Source organism: Anomalospiza imberbis, chromosome 18, assembly GCF_031753505.1.
Source record: "Anomalospiza imberbis isolate Cuckoo-Finch-1a 21T00152 chromosome 18, ASM3175350v1, whole genome shotgun sequence".
Classification (NCBI taxonomy): Eukaryota; Metazoa; Chordata; class Aves; order Passeriformes; family Viduidae; genus Anomalospiza; species Anomalospiza imberbis.
Genome location: NC_089698.1, coordinates 12,107,109 through 12,123,680, shown reverse-complemented (window position 1 = coordinate 12,123,680; position 16,572 = coordinate 12,107,109). Strand labels below are relative to the sequence as shown.

The window sequence follows — 16,572 nt, the reverse complement described above, 5'->3', positions numbered from 1 at the left end:
AAACCTGGCAAGACAGAGGGAAATCATCTCCTCATGCAAAGAGGGGCATTCCAGAGAAAGGGAATTTGTCCTCAGAGCAGTGAGCACTGGATAATGCAGCACATCAGTGTTGTTACTGGTTCCCACCATTCCAGCCTCCCCATCTGCTGAGCAGCCCAGGGACATGATTTCATCCGTGTTTTCCACAGGAAAAGGGGATGATGTTATAGGGCCCTGACTGCAGGAACGCTTGCACAGCAACATTTGGGCACCAAATAGAAGATGCAGCTGGCACATGACCATGTCCACCATGGGGCTGCAAAACCCCAGTGCCTCCTGCTCCAGAGCAGGACTAGCACAGGCAGGGTCCTCAGGGAGACTTTTCCAGTGGCATCCAGCCATGTCACACAGCAGGCCAGGCTGGCCTTGCAGCAGTGCTGGGCTCAGGGTGAACAGATGTGGCACCACCACAGCCCAGATGAGCTGCAGGACAAATTGGGGGGGGGGGGGGGGGATAGGAAACACCACGAGACTACAAAAAGTCGGAAATTGAGAGCATCTGGGACCACATGGAGCCGGCAGCCTTCCCAGCAGGCTGTTTAGCTCAGCCCTTGCTCTGCCTCCCCTCTCTCCCCCCGCAGGAGGTTCGAGAATCTGCAGGGGCCATTCACTGTTGCTGGGCAATCTGGCTACTGAAACCACAACAGCGTCAGTGGGGATGGAGCCTGTGCGTCCGGGGCTCTCCAGCAGCTCCCAGCGCTGCCTGCAGCAAGGGACCCGGCCCCACAGCCCTGCCAGGGGCACGGCAGCACCATGTTCGCCACAGTGAGATTCGGAGGTAGGTGGGGAAAGCCCCGGCCCCGCGGCCAGCCGGGCACCCGGGCCACCCTCGTCACCCCACCAAAGGGGCAGGGAGGGACCCAGCACCGGCTGCGCAGCAATGCCCAGTGCTTAGGGAACGGGCAAGAGAGCTCTGCCAGGGCACGGCAGCATCCTGCACCTCCCCTGCTTTTAAAAAGGGAGAACTATTACCTCTAATCAAAGGGGAAAACCACTCCAGCAGAGCTGAGTTAAGCACAGGGAGGGAGGCTGGAGGTGAGGATGAGTTCCCAGCCTGGTAGCTCTGGGAAACCACCGGAGGGAGCCCTGCTTATCTAGACACAACCAGAAGAGCCATGGGGCACAAGTGCCAGCTGCTAGCAGAGCTCCTCTGTTCTGGGCTGTGTGGGAAGGGTTCCCTGACTGAAATCCTGGCTCTCAGTTTCAGAGAGCAGGCATTTGTGGGAAGGAATGAGCAGCCCCTATCCTGACCTTACCCAGCTGGCTGAAAGCCTTGGCCTTACCCCAGACACTCGTGGCTGAAGCCATCAGACACACACAGTCCCAAGCCTTTGCTCCCTCTGCTATTTGAATTGGATCCCTAGCTCTGACTACTGACGTGTGTCAGCCCTGGGGGATTTCTCAATTGTGACAAACTCGGTCAGAGTTCATGGCCAAAATATCCCCGGGTGACTCAGCCACAATCTCCAGCTCTTTCCCCTTGTGACTGGGACCAGCTTGTAGGAGGGGACTGGCAAGGACCAGGGCTCACTGCTTTTTCCTACTCGTGCTTGATGAAACAAAGTTGAAGGACAGAGACACTTCATCAATCAAAACCATTTTCCCCTAACGCTTTCTCAAGGTCAGGATTGAAGGCACTTGAGACGGTAGTTCGTGTTCAGACTCAGGTGTTTATTATCCCTTATCTATGTTACAGTCTCACTACCTTGAGTTCGGCAGCTTTTCCATTAGCAAGGCACAAAATGGCTAACTAACTCTTGTTACACAAGGTCTTTTAAAACTAAACTATCCAATTAAGGAAGGACACCTAGATTATTTTCCCTTTTAACCCAATAAGTGATCCCCTGAAGTCCACACTGTGGAATTTTCTGTCCAGTTACAAAACATCACCCAAACCCATGGAAACTCTGCCCTAAAACCTCCATCTTGTTTCATATTTATTTCTATATTCTAAAATCCCAAACTCTAAGTCCTCTACCCTGTGGTATTACAGACTTCTAACCAACTACACACCTGTAATCCCAGTGCTATTAATCAATTTTAAAAGCCTGTTCCACAACCTCAGGTCAAATGCAGTGTTCTCTTGTGGGTCTGTGCCTTTAAGCACAGAAAGTTTAAAATTCTCAGCATCCAGGATTCCAACATTCCCCAAATGAAAGTGCTCATCTTCTCCCCTTGACGTGGGGCACTCACAGCACCCACAGCTGCAATGCAGCTGCTCAAGGCCCTGCTGATGCCATGTGAGGGTCCTGTCTTTGCTGGCCACAGTGGGCACCTCTGAGCCACCTGCTGTGCCTCCTGCCATGCCCATGTGGTCCCTGGGTTTGGGGTGACCACACTCCTATCTCAGGTCTCATTCCCTGTCTGCAGCCAACTGCCAAGAGATGGTGAACCTGCTCTGCTGCGTCCAGACCCTCACAGGTCACCTGAAGTGGAAGTGTCAGTGCAGGCCTGAAGGTACGAGTGCTCTGGGCTGTGGGCTCCGAGGGACTGCCACTCACCCACAGAGGAACAGCACAGGGTAACAGATGGGTCACATGGGAGTCACAGAACATCCCAAAACACAGGGAAAGGGACAACAAACCTCCCACTCCCCAGATCTCAGCAGATTCCGTTCCAAGTGTAACTTGTCAAGGAAAATTCCTCTAAACCCCACAGGCTCATGTTGGGCCCCCAGGGGCAGCCTGGGCTTTCTTCACCACATCTCTCTCTCCAGACTGCATTGATCTGATGGATGAAAAGGGCACCTTGATGAACCTGAGCAAAGTGGAAGATCCTGCATCTGAATATGCCAGTAAATACCTGCAGGGAAGGCAGCGCTACATCCTCATCAGAGCTGTCCGTGAGTTCCTTGTGCAGACAGCACAGCTCGGCCCCCGGCCCAGGAAGGGTCTGCTCTGGGGGCAGGTTTGGGGAGGGCTCTGTTCAGCAGTCACTTGGACACAGCCCAGAAGCTCTGAGGAGGCAGAAGCCAGCTCAGATGAACAGCTAGAGCTGAGCCTTTGTTTGTCCAAGGGCTGCTCCAGGGGAGAAGGAACTTTTCCTGGGCAGAACCACCTGCCCCGGTCACAAGCCTTCAGTTTACAGCCAGGAGAGAGACTAATCCATTTCTCCCATTCTGCTGCCAGGAGAAGAAAACTCTGAAGCCACCTGCTACGAATCCTTGCTTGAGGACCTGGGGAAACACTACCCTGATCTCCCAGGTAAGAGCCAGGCACCCACCTCACCTCCACAGAGGAGTCAGGGGTGCAGGCATGACTCCTGTTTCACCTCAGCCCTCATACAGCACTTGTGGGACTCTCCTCTGATCCCCTTGTGCTCCTTCAGGGCTCTTATGGGCAGTGAGAGCAGCCAGGCACCAAGGGAGGGGACAAGCAGGGCTGCTGTGCAGGACCCCTCCCATTTAAGAGTGACACCCCACACCAGACAGAGGCCTACCCAGCTTGTCCCCCTGGCAAAGAGGGTCATCTCCTTGGAAAAAATCAGGGGGAAGGACATCAGGAGAAATTGGGAAACCCTCAAGTGTCTCTCCCAGGCTGTAGTCTCACAGGTTGGCAGTGCCTTGCTCAACATGTAATGGGCAACTGAGCAACACAGCACAGTTCTGGAAGGGCTTGGTCACTCCACAGATCGGCTGCAGCAGCTCTCAGGAAAGACTCAGAGGACAGACCAGAGGAAGAAGGGCTCCTTGCAGAGGGCTCAGCCTCACAGCAGCACCCGAGCCAGGAACAGGACCATCTTACGGAGCAAGAGGAGCTTGGAACACAAGAACACCCCTAAGTGAGGAACAGACCCATTACTGGTCACAAAGGCAGCACAGCCTCCACCAGGGCTCAAACACCTGCCCAGGTACTTATTCCCAGCACAGCAAGAGTCCTCTGCTACTGAGCCCCTCTCCCTGGGACCCCTTGCCTCCCCAGAACTTCACACTACCACATCCCAAGCTGCACCCTGACAAACCCAGCATCACAGCCAGGCACAAGCACCGTCCTCATGCTTCACGGGTCTCGCGTTCCCCTGGCATGGCCTGCACTCCCCAGGGACAAGAACCTGCACTCCTATCACTGCATGGGCCTGCTTCCCACTGCAGCACTCTGGAGGCCCTGCAGGGACTGTCCACTGCAGTCACCAGGAAAAGCTGCTCCAGACAGCCAGTCCCCACAACTGCAGAAGGAACACTTGCCAAGATGGGTCAAAGGCAGAACACACCTGCTGCAGGTGCTGCTGCTGGTTCTCCTTAACAGCTTCTCCACCCAGAGCAACACACCAACATGCTAATACACTTATTTCTTAAAGGGAGTTAAACAGCTTTGGAGTGGTTCCTCCCTGCTCACACAGGACAGCACATGGAGCACTGGGGCTTTTAATCTCTGCCATCTACCTTTTCCCTTGGCTGTCTCTAAGGAGAGCACAAGGCACTCCTGGATAAGGCCAGGCACAGCTCAAGACATCCCTACCAAGAACTTAAGACTATGACATTTAGAAGGGGCAGGACTTTCAACAGCAGCCTCCAGTAGCTGCTGCCAGCATTTACCATCTAGATTTGGATTTCCTCACAGAGCCCAGCAAGGGGCTGAGAACTTGTCCTTTATTCAACAGTCAGAGATCAAAAGGTTAAAATACTCATTCTGCCATGAGAAATGCATCAGTTAAGCACCTGAAAAGTGTCCTGGTTTCACTGCTGTGCCACTAAAACTCCAGCTGAAACCTCAGAATTCCCTCTTAGACCAATGTGAGGAACAGGGTGTCCTGCTGGAGGCCAGGCCATGGGCAGCAATCACGAGGCTGTGCTGCCAAGGTGACTGGAAGAGGAAAGCAGCTCCAAACTTCACCTGCTGCCAGTGACCTTGAGAACATTGCATAACCTTCTACAGCTTCAAAGTCAGATCAGCCAACTGTATCCACGTCCCACAGCCAGACATGTCACACTCTTAGCTCTGAGGGCAGGACAGGTCCTCAGGAAGAGGACAGCTATAGAGAAGTAATTTGTCACTGAAAATACCAGGGGACACGTGTTGGCTTACCTCTCTGCTGCCTCTCCTCTGCCTGGAGGGCAGCCAGTGTCTGGAGCTCCTTCTGCCAAGTCACGCAGGCACAGTCCCTGCTAGGCTGCACCCCCTGCTTGCAGGAGGTACACACTTGTGCCTTGTCCTCTGGCTGACAGCGCTAATGCTTTGGTAGCTTAGTTTTAGCTTGAGAATTAAATAAAGAGCATGCACAGGTGCTAGGTCCAAATAAATTCTTTTATTTCTCTGTAATAAATACAGTGCTATCTGAACACTGAAGACCTTTGGGTCCAATCATTCCTTTCCTTCCCTACTAGTTCAGAAGTGAATTACCACTAGAATACTCCTGTCTGGTCAGTCTGCTCCCTCCAGCTCACTCTTCCTGTCTGTCCTTCCACTCCCTGTGGATAGCAGGGCTCTACACCACGATCCTCTTCCCTATGAGGGGATGAATTCTTCACAGGAGAGAAGAAACACCTACAGGGAGGAAGCAGAAGTTCAGCATTAGGAACATGTTCCAGCAGCTGGAGTTAAAGCTCTTGCCCAGCATAACCAGATCACTGCCTAACTACTGACAACAGCTTGTACCAAATGCAGCAGGAATTAGAATCAGCCAGGGAGAGCAGCAGGCTTCCCATGGCAGCAAGAGTGGATCCTCTAAGGAGGTACCTACATCCTCCCAGCCTTCACAGAGACATGGCAAAGTCACGTCTCCTTCCCTTTCCAGCTGCCTCTTTCTCTTCAGGACACAGGAAAGACACAACTGCTCCATACGAAAGCCCTAATGAACACTACATCCCCAAGAGATCGCTTCTACAGCCTTCAAACCCTCGAAGGCGCTCTGCTGGCAGCAGTTCCCTCCCGCAGGGCCAGGGCACACTCACCATTGCTGTACTTGCACTGCTTGAGAGCCTCGTTGAAGCCCTCGCACAGGGTCAGGTCTCTCTGGTTGGTAGCGCATTCCAGGAACTGCTTCATCTCATAGTGGCAGGGTCCGTACGGCGCCTGCTGCAGCACGGCGCGGGGCTCCTGCGGCCACGGGCCCGGTCAGGGCGGCCGGGGGCAGCGGCGCCTCTTCAGCGCGCTCCGTCCCCCCGAGCGGGGGTCGGCCGCCCGCCCGCCCGTCCCTCCCGCCCCGCGCCCCTCTCCCGCCGCCCCCGCCCAAGGGCGGCCCAAGGGCACAGCGCGGCTCCGCTCGCACCTGGGCGGGCGCCGCCGCCTTGGCGGGCTCGGAGGAGCCGCCGCCGAAGACGCCGGTGATGGCGCTGCCCACGACGTGTCCCACGGCGGAGCCCACGGCCACGCCGGCCGCCGTGCTCGCCATCTGTGCCATCAGCCCGGGCTGCGCCGGCTGCGCCGCGGGCACCGGGGCCGCTGGGGCCGGGCTGCGGAGAGAAGGGAGTCACGGGGGCGGCCCAGGGCGGCGCGCCCCGCCGTGCGGGCCCCGCGCCGAGCCCGGCCCCGGTACCTGGCGGGCGCCGGGGCGGCGGCGGGCCGGGACGCGCTCCTGCTGCCGCGCGCCATGGCTGTGCGCGCGCCCCGCCCCGCGCCCGCCTTAAACCGGCCCGCGCCCCGCGTGACGCGGCGCGCACGGGGGGCCCCGCCCCGCTGGGGGAAGGCGCGGCGCCCGCGGAGCGCATGCGCAGAAAGCGCCGGGGGCGCCTGCGCACCGCCCGCCCGCCCCCGGCAGAGGGCGCGCGAGAACCGCGCGGGCCCGGGAGCGGGAACCGGGCACGGGATCGGGCACGGGATCGGTCATGGAACCGGGCACGGGATCGGGCACGGGATCGGTCATGGAACCGGGCACGGGATCGGTCATGGGATCGGTCATGGAACCGGGCACGGGATCGGTCATGGGATCGGTCATGGAACCGGGCACGGGATCGGTCATGGGATCGGTCATGGAACCGGGCACGGGATCGGTCATGGAACCGGGCACGGGATCGGTCATGGAACCGGGCAAGGGAACGGTCATGGAACCGGGCACGGGATCGGTCACGGGATCGGTCATGGAACCGGGCACGGGATCGGTCACGGGAACGGTCATGGAACCGGGCACGGGATCGGTCATGGAACCGGGCAAGGGAACGGTCACGGGATCGGTCATGGAACCAGGCACGGGATCGGTCATGGAACCGGGCACGGGAACGGTCATGGAACCGGGCACGGGAACGGTCATGGGATTGGTCATGGAACCGGGCACGGGAACGGTCACGGGATCGGTCATGGAACCGGGCACGGGAACGGTCACGGGATCAGTCATGGAACCGGGCACGGGATCGGTCATGGGACCGGTCATGGAACAGGGCACGGGATCGGTCACGGGATCGGTCATGGAACTGGGCACGGGAACGGTCATGGGATCGGTCATGGAACCGGGCACGGGAACGGTCATGGAACCGGGCACGGGAACGGTCATGGGATCGGTCATGGAACCGGGCATGGGAACGGTCACGGGATCGGTCATGGAACCGGGCACGGGATCGGTCATGGGACCGGTCATGGAACCGGGCACGGGATCGGTCATGGGACCGGTCATGGAACCGGGCACGGGAACGGTCACAGGATCGGTCATGGAACTGGGCACGGGGTCGGTCACGGGATCAGTCATGGAACTGGGTACGGGGTCGGTCATGGGATCAGTCATGGAACTGGGCACGGGGTCAGTCATGGAACCGGGCACGGGAACGGTCACGGGATCGGTCATGGAACCGGGCACGGGATCGGTCATGGAACCGGGCACGGGAACGGTCACGGGATCGGTCATGGAACCGGGCACGGGAACGGTCATGGGATCGGTCATGGAACCGGGCACCGGGTCGATCATGGAACCAGGCACGGGATCGGTCATGGAACCGGGCACGGGAACGGTCACGGGATCGGTCATGGAACCGGGCACGGGAACGGTCATGGGATTGGTCATGGAAGCGGGCACGGGAACGGTCATGGAACCGGGCACGGGATCGGTCACGGGATCGGACATGGAACCGGGCACAGGAACGGTCATGGAACCGGGCATGGAACCAGGCACAGGATCGGTCATGGAACCGGGCACGGGAACGGTCACGGGATCGATCATGGAACCGGGCACGGGAACGGTCACGGGATCGGTCATGGAACCGGGCACGGGAACGGTCACGGGATCGGTCATGGAACCGGGCACGGGATCGATCATGGGATCGGTCATGGAACCGGGCACTGGGTCGATCACGGGATCGGACATGGAACCGGGCACGGGAATGGTCACGGGATCGGACATGGAACCGGGCACGGGAACGGTCACGGGATCGGTCATGGAACCAGGCACGGGATCGGTCATGGGATCGGTCATGGAACCGGGCACGGGAACGGTCATGGGATCGGACATGGAACCGGGCATGGGAATGGTCACGGGATCAGTCATGGAACTGGGCACGGGATCGAACACGGGATCGGTCATGGAACCGGGCACGGGGTCGGTCATGGGATCAGTCATGGAACTGGGCACGGGGTCAGTCATGGAACCGGGCACGGGATCGGTCATGGAACCGGGCTCGGGATCGGTCATGGGATCGGTCATGGAACCGGGCACGGGGTCGATCATGGAACCAGGCACGGGATCGATCACGGGATCGGTCATGGAACCGGGCACGGGATCGATCATGGAACCGGGCTCGGGATCGGTCATGGGATCGGTCATGGAACCGGGCACGGGGTCGATCATGGAACCAGGCACGGGATCGATCACGGGATCGGTCATGGAAACGGGCACGGGATCGATCATGGAACTGGGCACGGGATCGGTCATGGAAACGGGCACGGGATCGATCATGGAACCGGGCACGGGATCGATCATGGAACCGGGCACGGGATCGGTCATGGAACCGGGCACGGGGTCAGTCACGGGATCGATCATGGAACCGGGCACGGGATCGATCACGGGATCGGTCATGGAACCAGGCACGGGATCAGTCATGGGACCGGGCACGGGATCGGTCATGGAACCGGGCACGGGATCAATCACGGGATCGGTCATGGAACCGGGCACGGGATCGGTCATGGAACCGGGCACGGGGTCGGTCACGGGATCGGGCAAGGGATCGGTCATGGAACCGGGCATGGGATCGAACACGGGATCGGTCATGGAACCGAGCAAGGGATCGATCATGGAACCAGGCATGGGATCGATCATGGAACCGGGCACGGGATCGATCACAGGATCGATCATGGAACCGGGCACGGGATTGATCACAGGATCAATAATGGAACCGGTCACAGGTTCAATCACAGGATCGATCATGGGATCGATCACAGGTTCAGTAATGGAACTAGTCACAGGTTCGATCATGGAACTGATCACGGGATCGCTCACAGCATCAGTCGTGGGTCTGGTCACAGGATCAGTGATGGAACCAGTCACGGATTGATCACAGGTTCGATCATGGAACCCGTGAAGGGATCGGTCACGGTATTTAATAATGGAACCAGTCATGGGATAGCTCATGGAACCCGTCACGGGGTTGCTCACGGGATCAGTCATGGAACCAATCACGGGACTGATCACAGGACTGATCATAGAACCGGTCACTGGATCGATCACGGGATCCATCACCGAAACACCGAGGTACCGAAGCCGAGTGCAGGCGCTCACCAGCACTGCCAAGGCCACCACTGCCGCTGTCCCCAGCTGCTGCACCACGCGGTCTCTGAGCACTCCAGCGCTGCCCTGGGCAGCCCGTGCCGGGGCTGCACAGCCCTTCCTGGGAAGAAATTTGTCCCTAATGTCCAATGTAAACATTCCCTGCGCAGCGTGAGGCCGGTTCCTCTCGTGCTCCCGGCAGGAACAGAGCGATGCCCCCGCTCCATCCTCGGCCCGGGCGCGCAGGGCCAGCGGCTCGGGGCCAGCGCTGCAGGGGCACGGAGCAGAGCTCCCGGCACAGCAGGGCTCTGCAAACGCTCGAGGTGCTCCTGCCAGGTGTGGGACAGGCGGGGAGCATGAAGGGGCTTGTTGTAATGGAGAGGCGGGTGACGAGGGGCTGGCAGGGGGAAGAGGAGCGCTCCACAATTGGGGCAGGGAAAGGAGGCTGCCAGGGAGGAGGGAAGGCAGGAATGATGTGGTCTAAGCCATTGACCAGCAGAACAATTTTTGCAGCAGCCCTCTGGATACAAACCAGGAGATCAAGGAACACTTTGCAAGGCGTGGACATCGTTGGGCAGTAGGAATCCATGAAAAGATGATGATGAGCCCTCAAATCATGAAGAGACAGGCTGGACGACGCCAGCTTTACCTCCAAACCAATTTCCTGACAATCATCCCTGGCACCCCCGCTAGTCTCCAGGGCCTCTGTGGGTCCATGTCTCCTCAGTGTCTCCCTGGAACAGGCCTTGTTGCCACCTCTATCTTTTGGGTGTTCCTTATGCCCAATGGAGAGAAAGAAATTTCCAAAATTGAGAAGGGTCCAGATGTCCAGGAAAAAAAAAAAATCCCAGCTATGTCGTGTCTCTGGGGCTGCGTTTGTACACTCAGCAAGCTGTGAAAAGCAGCTCTTTGGGCTGGTTCACTGACTGGCAGGAATTAGAGAGCTCAGTCACTGCAGGGCTGGCAATTAGCTGCTGTGTAAGTGTTTTTGTAGAGTCAAATTTCCAGCACGAGGGGAAGAGAAAAGCGTTTGTAAAGCAAGCCGCCCCTCGGCGCGGGAGCCGGGCGGGCAGGGGGAGCTGCAGCTCCTGCACTCCTGAGGCAAGAAAAGGATTGTTCTCAAACAAACACCGCTGTCAGGGGAACACCCCCAAATCCTTCCCCCGCAGGGCCGGGGAGCTCTCCTGCCCCGGGAGCTGTGCAGTGCTGCTTTCAGCTGGAGCTGCAGCATTTTACACCCAGCCTGTCTTTTCCCACCGACAGAGGGGCCGAGCAGCTGTAAAAGCTGGAATGGGACTGGAAAGGCCTCAGCAGCACCTGCACTTTTCCCTTTTCCCAGGTCCTGGGGAAGTGTGGTTCCCTTCCTTGAAAGGAAGAGTGTGGCCCCATCCCGAGGAGCCATGAGAGCAAACAGAGGTCGTAGAGACAGGAGAGAGAAAGGGCAGGAGGGGAGAGGAGGGTGAGTGACCTCAGGGAGCCCCTGGCTGTGGGGAACCTCAGCTCTGCCAGCTGAGCTCGGCTGTGCTCTCAGAATGAGCCGTCGGGGTGTGGGGCTGCCGCCCCGCAGGCTCCTTTCCCTGCCTGCTCGCTCCTGGCCGTAGGAAGGGGCTCGGCGTGTGCTGGAGGGAGGAGAGGACGGACTGGCAGGGGGCACGGGGAGTGCCAGAGCTCCAGCCGAAAGAAATCAACATTCATTAGTTCCACGGCGCGCAGAAGAACTTGCTGAAGGAGCCTGGGCTTCAAGCTGAGCGCGCCCCTCTCCGCTCGTCTGGGGACCCTTTGGTTTGGTTAATTAGACACAAAGTTTTTCTGTGCAGTGGGAGGCCGGCTATGTGCTGGGGAGCGCAGCTACCCCGGCTGTACTAATGAGATAATTTCTTGCGGCTGTCTGCGAGGCTGTGTACACAGCTCCACCCGCGCACACACCGCCCGCCCCGAGCCCTCCGCTCCCAGCGGAGCGGCCTGGCACCGGAGGTGCCCTCACGGTGTCAGGTCTCCCTGCCGGGGAGCCGTCCTCCCACTGGGGGCTTCTGGCGAGGGCCTCATTTACATCTAAATACCGTCGCAACAATTTTCAGTTTGACTGGCCAAACTTCCTAATTCCGCTATTTTTCACCCTAAATTTGGCCTTTGATTCAATGAAGTGGCTTCATTTTGTGCCTCTCTTTTTCCCTGCCTCAGATCTCTCCTTACACAGTTCAACTGTTAGGGCTTGCCTACGCTTGAAGGTTGCCTCTGGATTTAGGGACATATAAATCTGAAAGACGGTAACCAATTCTTGAATACTTCTGGATGGATTTACTCAAAATCAGTAATTTCTGAATAACTTGGTGCCCTGGCTCCCAGTTCATCCTCCTGTTAGCAGCAGGAGCAGGTAAGGCAAGGTTTGTAAAAGGCACCTCCGTGTTTTTTCAACTGCTTTCTCTCCATTGCTCTAAAAGGAACTTACAACCTCCCCCTCCGGAGTCTGCCTCACTTAAATCCTCACTCTGTCACAGCTGAAATGTGACTACAAAGAGATCTAGGAATTCCCCAAGCCTTTGGCTCTCCAGGGGTTGTTTCACAGGTAAGGAATGCAACGCCGGCCTCCCTGCGTCTCCCGCCTGTCTGCCCCTGCAGCGGGCACGGCGCGGGCTGGCTGTGCCAGGCTGCACTCACGGGGGCTGCTCAGGGCACGGTGACACCCGCGGGTTCCCGTTCCTCCGGGAGCCACGGCTCGCCGCGGCACATCCCGCGCGGTCCCTGCCGCCACCCGCGGGGAGCCGGCCGGGGGTGCTGCCGGAGCCTCCCGAGCTGCAGGTTCGCGCTTGGAGAGCCCTCATTAGAGCATGCAGGGGCAGATCTGGGCAGTGCTCCGGGTGTACCTGAACCGAAGTTATTTAGGTTAGCAGCAAATTGCACGGGATGATTGCTCGGGGATCTGGGCAAACTATTCAAAGCAGAAGAAAGCGTCTGATGAATTCGCCAATATTTTTGTTTGTGGACAATCCCCCAAAAAGACAGAAGCAAACCCTCCAGTTCTTACCCATGTGTTTGCTACTCAAAATTACTCCATGAATCATTTGCAACTGAGTGTGTGCAGTCAGTGGGTTTCTCATGTCCTCCTTTTATTTTGTTCTTTGAGCTCTAGCTAGTCCTAGTTTGCTTGTGCCAAGTGGCTGATTTCAGTCCCCAAGTTCACACAGAGCGCTCAGGTCAGAAGGAAATATGCAAAGAGCTACCTTTTTATCCTATACAGTTTTTAGCCAATAGAGTTGCAGCCAACAAATAAGTTAAAAAAAAACCTACCAAAACCCAAAAAAAAAAAAAACAAAAAACAAAAAAAAAAACCAGGCAAGTTGCTACCACTAAACAGAATTCACAGATTTTTCATGAGCAAATGGCACATTTCCTACGGGCCTGCCTCACCACCGCTCCCCAAGGGATAACAAAAGAGCAGTGTCACAGGCAGGTGATGTTCCCTGGTGGCACACAGCCCTGTCTCGCTGCGGGTGCCGCTCCCCACACAGGCACCTTCCTGTCTGCATCCTTGCTCCGCCACTCTTTAGCCAAAATACAATGCCTGACACCAAGTGCCTGTGCTGCAGGAGTCGGAGATGAGCAACGGGAGGGAGAAAAGCCGGCAGTGTGTGACTGGAGGAGCTGCAGATGGCCAGACCTGACTGCGAGGGGAGGGAGGCAGCGCTCAGAGCCCGTTTCAGCTTTCAAGTCCCGTGCTCCTAGGATCTACATGCCATTTCTTGGATGTGGTTTGCCCCCAGGGCAATCTCAACAGCTGTGAAGTTTCAACAGATGAACGATGTAGTTTTCAATAAATTTCACCAGGCAAAGGAAAGGATTTTAACTCGTTCATGCTAGCTCACTTTTGGTCTGAAGGCTCTTCTGGACCCGAATCCATTCAGGTCAGGAGTGTTTCCTGTTTGAGCCACAGGCACACCTGGGAGGTTTTCCCCATCAGAAGAGGCTTCTCTCAGCCGTGCCCGTGGCTCCTGGGAGGTGAAGGAACATCCCTGCCTTCACCTGTGCCACTTAAACCCACTCTGATGGAGGAAGGTACCAAATGTAGATGCCCTCAGCTTCTGGTAGGGAAAGGAGAGATGACAGAAAGACAATTTTCCAAATCTCCTTGTGGCAACTGCATCTTGGAAGTACCATTTCCTTTGTACTCTCGCATCCAGAAGTGGGGCTTGTGCTCCTGGAGTCATGTTCTCATCCTAGTAAAGGCTGATGCCATTAATTGTAACTGAAAGAGAGGCTTTTGTGTTTCCAAATTCTTCAGTCGGAGAAGTCAAGAAATTCCCTCTTCCAGAACACATCAGGTGTATCCTCAGATCATGAGGACGATTACTGTGAATTCACCTGCTGTACACAGGACATGACAGCAAGCCTGAGTCCTGAGGTAAAAAGGCAGCACAGGTTTTTTGGTGCATGTCTGGGGATCTGAGCAGTGGGGCTGTGACCTTTGCTGCCTCTCCTCTGGCTGGGATCTGTCAGGGAGTCTAAAGCAGCGAGCTCGCACCCCTTGCAGGAGATAACAGTGCTGAGTGAGCCCTGGAGGGACCCCACACCTGTTCAGGCTCCCTGCTTCACCTGGCCCTGCTTTACCTTCAGTGTCCAGGCCAACGGGCTCAGGGCTGAGCGTTTCCTCCTCACCCAAACGTCTGCCCAGAGGCCATTCCCTCCTGCTCCTGCACAGCTGCTCCCTGGCCAGGCTGGTTCCCCCTCTCTCTGCAGACAGACAGACAGACAGCAAACATCTCCAGGAGCTGTCCCAGTGGTTCCCCACAGCTCTGGAGGGCACTGGTGGAGTTTCCCTGTAGTGAAACAACACAGGACCAGCTACAAGCTCGAGGATGGGTCTTTGTGTGAAGCAGGGGTGCCCATGACCTTTAGGAAGCTCTTAGCACCAACCCATGCACAGCTACTGCTTTGAACCAGAACATTGCAGTGACTGCCTCCCCACCTCTCCCCCTTCCCAAGCAAAGACACAGCTCATATGGCACCCCAAGAGATCTCGTGACTTCTGCAGCCTCTACACAACAGTGCACAGACACCTGTGATTTGGGGTCTTTTGTCCCAGCTCTCCAAAATGCTTCATGAGTTTTAGTCATCATGTTGCTCTCCCTGTCCCACTGAGGGTCCCCAACCATCAGCTTCCAACAGAAATTTCTCAGACAAACTAAATATCGGATCCCAACTTTTCCTTCCTGTAAAAGAAGGCAGTGGTATCTCCCTTTCACATGGAAAGTCAATAACCCCTGTAAGTGCACAGGGCAGCCTGGTTGTGCACTCTGATTTCTCACGATTTCTGCTGAAATGCTTGTCTTTCAGCTGGCATCTCTGCCAGAGTCATCCATGGGCTCCTCCACAGGAACACTGCAAACATCCTCGGTAGCAACAGCCCGACCTTTTGAAGAATCAGTGATCTGAGCAAACCCCTCAGCTCTCTGGAAAGGCTGCACACTGTGGATGCAGTGCTGGATTCATTCCCAGCCTTGTGCAAGCTCTCGTGGTGCTCTTTTCAGGTGGCTTTTCAGAGGGGTCTCTGGTGCTCCCCTGGATCTGAGGCTGCCACAGGGAGTTTATGACAATGCAGTCTCAGAGTTCAGCAATTGCAGCCCGACAGAAAGTGAGGAAACACTTTGGGAACTGATCTCTGACACTGTCCCACAATTTATTCCAGTGACATTTGCCAGTGGCAGTGCAGTGAGTGTCACACAGAGCATCCAGGGTAGTGTGGAATGGCAGGACATGGCATCACTGCTGTGCAAAGTTACTGCTGGAGAGGCACTTTGCATCCCAGAGGGAGCCAGGAGTGCACTCACACCCATAAAACCCACATTTCTGTGGTCTCTCTTCACGGATATCTCCTCTGGCCCAAATTTTCTTGCTCTCCTGTGTTTTTTCCCCCCAGGCTCACATCCTCACTGCCTTCACATGGCTTTGTTCACTCAGAGCCCCGTGTCTGGCTGGTTCTGCTCACCCAACACCGACCAGCCCATGAGTGCAGCCACCCATGCTGCAGAGGTGTGGGGAGCCCTCTCTCCTTCCTGCTGCTGGCCCTGGCTTGCCAAGCTGGCCTGCACGTCCCGGGGACAGAACCTCTCACTTGCCACGGTGAACACACACCAAGGGACGACGCCAGAGCGATGTGGAGGGGCAGAAGGGTCCCAGCAGCAGCGGCGCTGTGCCGAGAGGAGCTGGGGGAGCGGGACCTGCTCCAGGGAAGGGAGTTCAGCTGCTGAGGAGGGGGGAGAGGGAGCTGAGGGGCTTGGCTGCTCTGAGCAGGAACGTGCGTGAAGAAAAGCCTCGACCCACACCCTGAATTCCACAGCTCGACTCCAGGGACAGGGAGAGGGAGAGAGGACAGGACGGGACAATTCCAGCAGCCCTGCGACTTGTTCATAAAAGCCTCATCTCGGCAGCGCTGCCTGCCTCCTCCCCCTTCGCCTCCACAGCTCACGCTGGGTTTTATTAACGCAGCTCCCCTCAGGCTAGAGGGAATCACGTCCCAGGAGACATTCCAGTCTCAGATCAGTTTCGGAGGGGATCAGAGGGAGCCAAGGGTGGGGGGCGTTTCACCAGGACGTTCCAGCGCGGAGAGCTGGCAGGTTGGGAGCGCTGCAAGACGGCACTAGCAGCCTCCTTATCAGAGCCCGGGCAGCCGCAGGCTGCAGCCGAGCCTCTGCCCGGCCCCGTGGCCCAGGCACTCGGGCTCTGTCCGGGCCGCTGGCTGCCAGCTGCTCCCCCGGGCTCTGCCGGGTGCTGGTGCACGGCCGGGCACGGGGGTCTGGGCACCGAGTGTGGCCCGTGGCTCAGCTGAGCTCACTGTTGGTGACCGCAGCCACAAGGGCTCGGCCTCAGCCGCCAGCTCCTCGCCACCGTGGCCCCCTGCACCAGTCCGGACCA

At 57.4% G+C, this 16,572-nt stretch overlaps 3 protein-coding genes and 1 long non-coding RNA gene across 5 annotated transcripts; 2 read left to right on the top strand and 2 right to left on the bottom strand.

The window, feature by feature from the left end:
• Positions 1 to 629: 629 nt before the first annotated feature.
• On the top strand, positions 630 to 5,317 carry C18H22orf15 (chromosome 18 C22orf15 homolog). Of its 2 annotated transcripts, XM_068209136.1 has the most exons (5): positions 640 to 817; positions 2,410 to 2,496; positions 2,756 to 2,881; positions 3,168 to 3,242; positions 3,669 to 5,317. In XM_068209136.1, exons 1-5 carry the CDS (start codon positions 793 to 795, stop codon positions 3,821 to 3,823), a joined length of 468 nt encoding a protein of 155 aa, XP_068065237.1. In that variant the 5' UTR covers positions 640 to 792; the 3' UTR covers positions 3,824 to 5,317. The 2 variants fall into 2 exon arrangements, with proteins under 2 accessions (XP_068065235.1, XP_068065237.1); XM_068209134.1 differs by lacking the exon at positions 3,669 to 5,317 and having other exon boundaries at positions 630 to 817; positions 3,168 to 3,662.
• CHCHD10 (coiled-coil-helix-coiled-coil-helix domain containing 10) lies at positions 5,265 to 6,632 on the bottom strand. Its single transcript, XM_068209137.1, has 4 exons — positions 6,514 to 6,632; positions 6,247 to 6,430; positions 5,930 to 6,074; positions 5,265 to 5,522 (listed from the first exon to the last, which is right to left on the bottom strand). The coding sequence occupies exons 1-4, from the start codon at positions 6,567 to 6,569 to the stop codon at positions 5,503 to 5,505; spliced, it is 405 nt and encodes a 134-aa protein (XP_068065238.1). The 5' UTR covers positions 6,570 to 6,632; the 3' UTR covers positions 5,265 to 5,502.
• On the bottom strand, positions 6,601 to 9,324 carry LOC137485029 (fap1 adhesin-like). The gene has a single exon (XM_068209258.1). It carries the CDS (start codon positions 9,322 to 9,324, stop codon positions 6,601 to 6,603), a length of 2,724 nt encoding a protein of 907 aa, XP_068065359.1.
• Positions 9,325 to 9,363: 39 nt separating this feature from the next.
• Positions 9,364 to 15,523, top strand: LOC137484920 (uncharacterized). The gene is made up of 2 exons (XR_011005103.1): positions 9,364 to 12,229; positions 13,842 to 15,523. It is a non-coding gene; the product is annotated as an uncharacterized lncRNA (long non-coding RNA).
• The last annotated feature ends 1,049 nt before the right edge of the window (positions 15,524 to 16,572 follow it).

What these genes read in the sequence shown, in the direction of transcription:
- C18H22orf15 (XM_068209134.1), top strand. Translation starts at nt 793, where the DNA reads ATGTTCGCCACAGTGAGATTCGGAG. An exon ending in CGCCACAGTGAGATTCGGAG is followed by an intron (nt 818 to 2,409) that starts GTAGGTGGGGAA and finishes CCCTGTCTGCAG; the next exon opens with CCAACTGCCAAGAGATGGTG. An exon ending in CATCCTCATCAGAGCTGTCC is followed by an intron (nt 2,882 to 3,167) that starts GTGAGTTCCTTG and finishes TTCTGCTGCCAG; the next exon opens with GAGAAGAAAACTCTGAAGCC.
- CHCHD10 (XM_068209137.1), bottom strand. Translation starts at nt 6,569, where the DNA reads ATGGCGCGCGGCAGCAGGAGCGCGTCCCGGCCCGCCGCCGCCCCGGCG. An exon ending in AGGCGGCGGCGCCCGCCCAG is followed by an intron (nt 6,075 to 6,246) that starts GTGCGAGCGGAG and finishes CCGTGGCCGCAG; the next exon opens with GAGCCCCGCGCCGTGCTGCA. An exon ending in GCAGTGCAAGTACAGCAATG is followed by an intron (nt 5,523 to 5,929) that starts GTGAGTGTGCCC and finishes TCCTCCCTGTAG; the next exon opens with GTGTTTCTTCTCTCCTGTGA.
- LOC137485029 (XM_068209258.1), bottom strand. Translation starts at nt 9,324, where the DNA reads ATGATCGATCCTGTGATTGAACCTGTGACCGGTTCCATTATTGATCCT.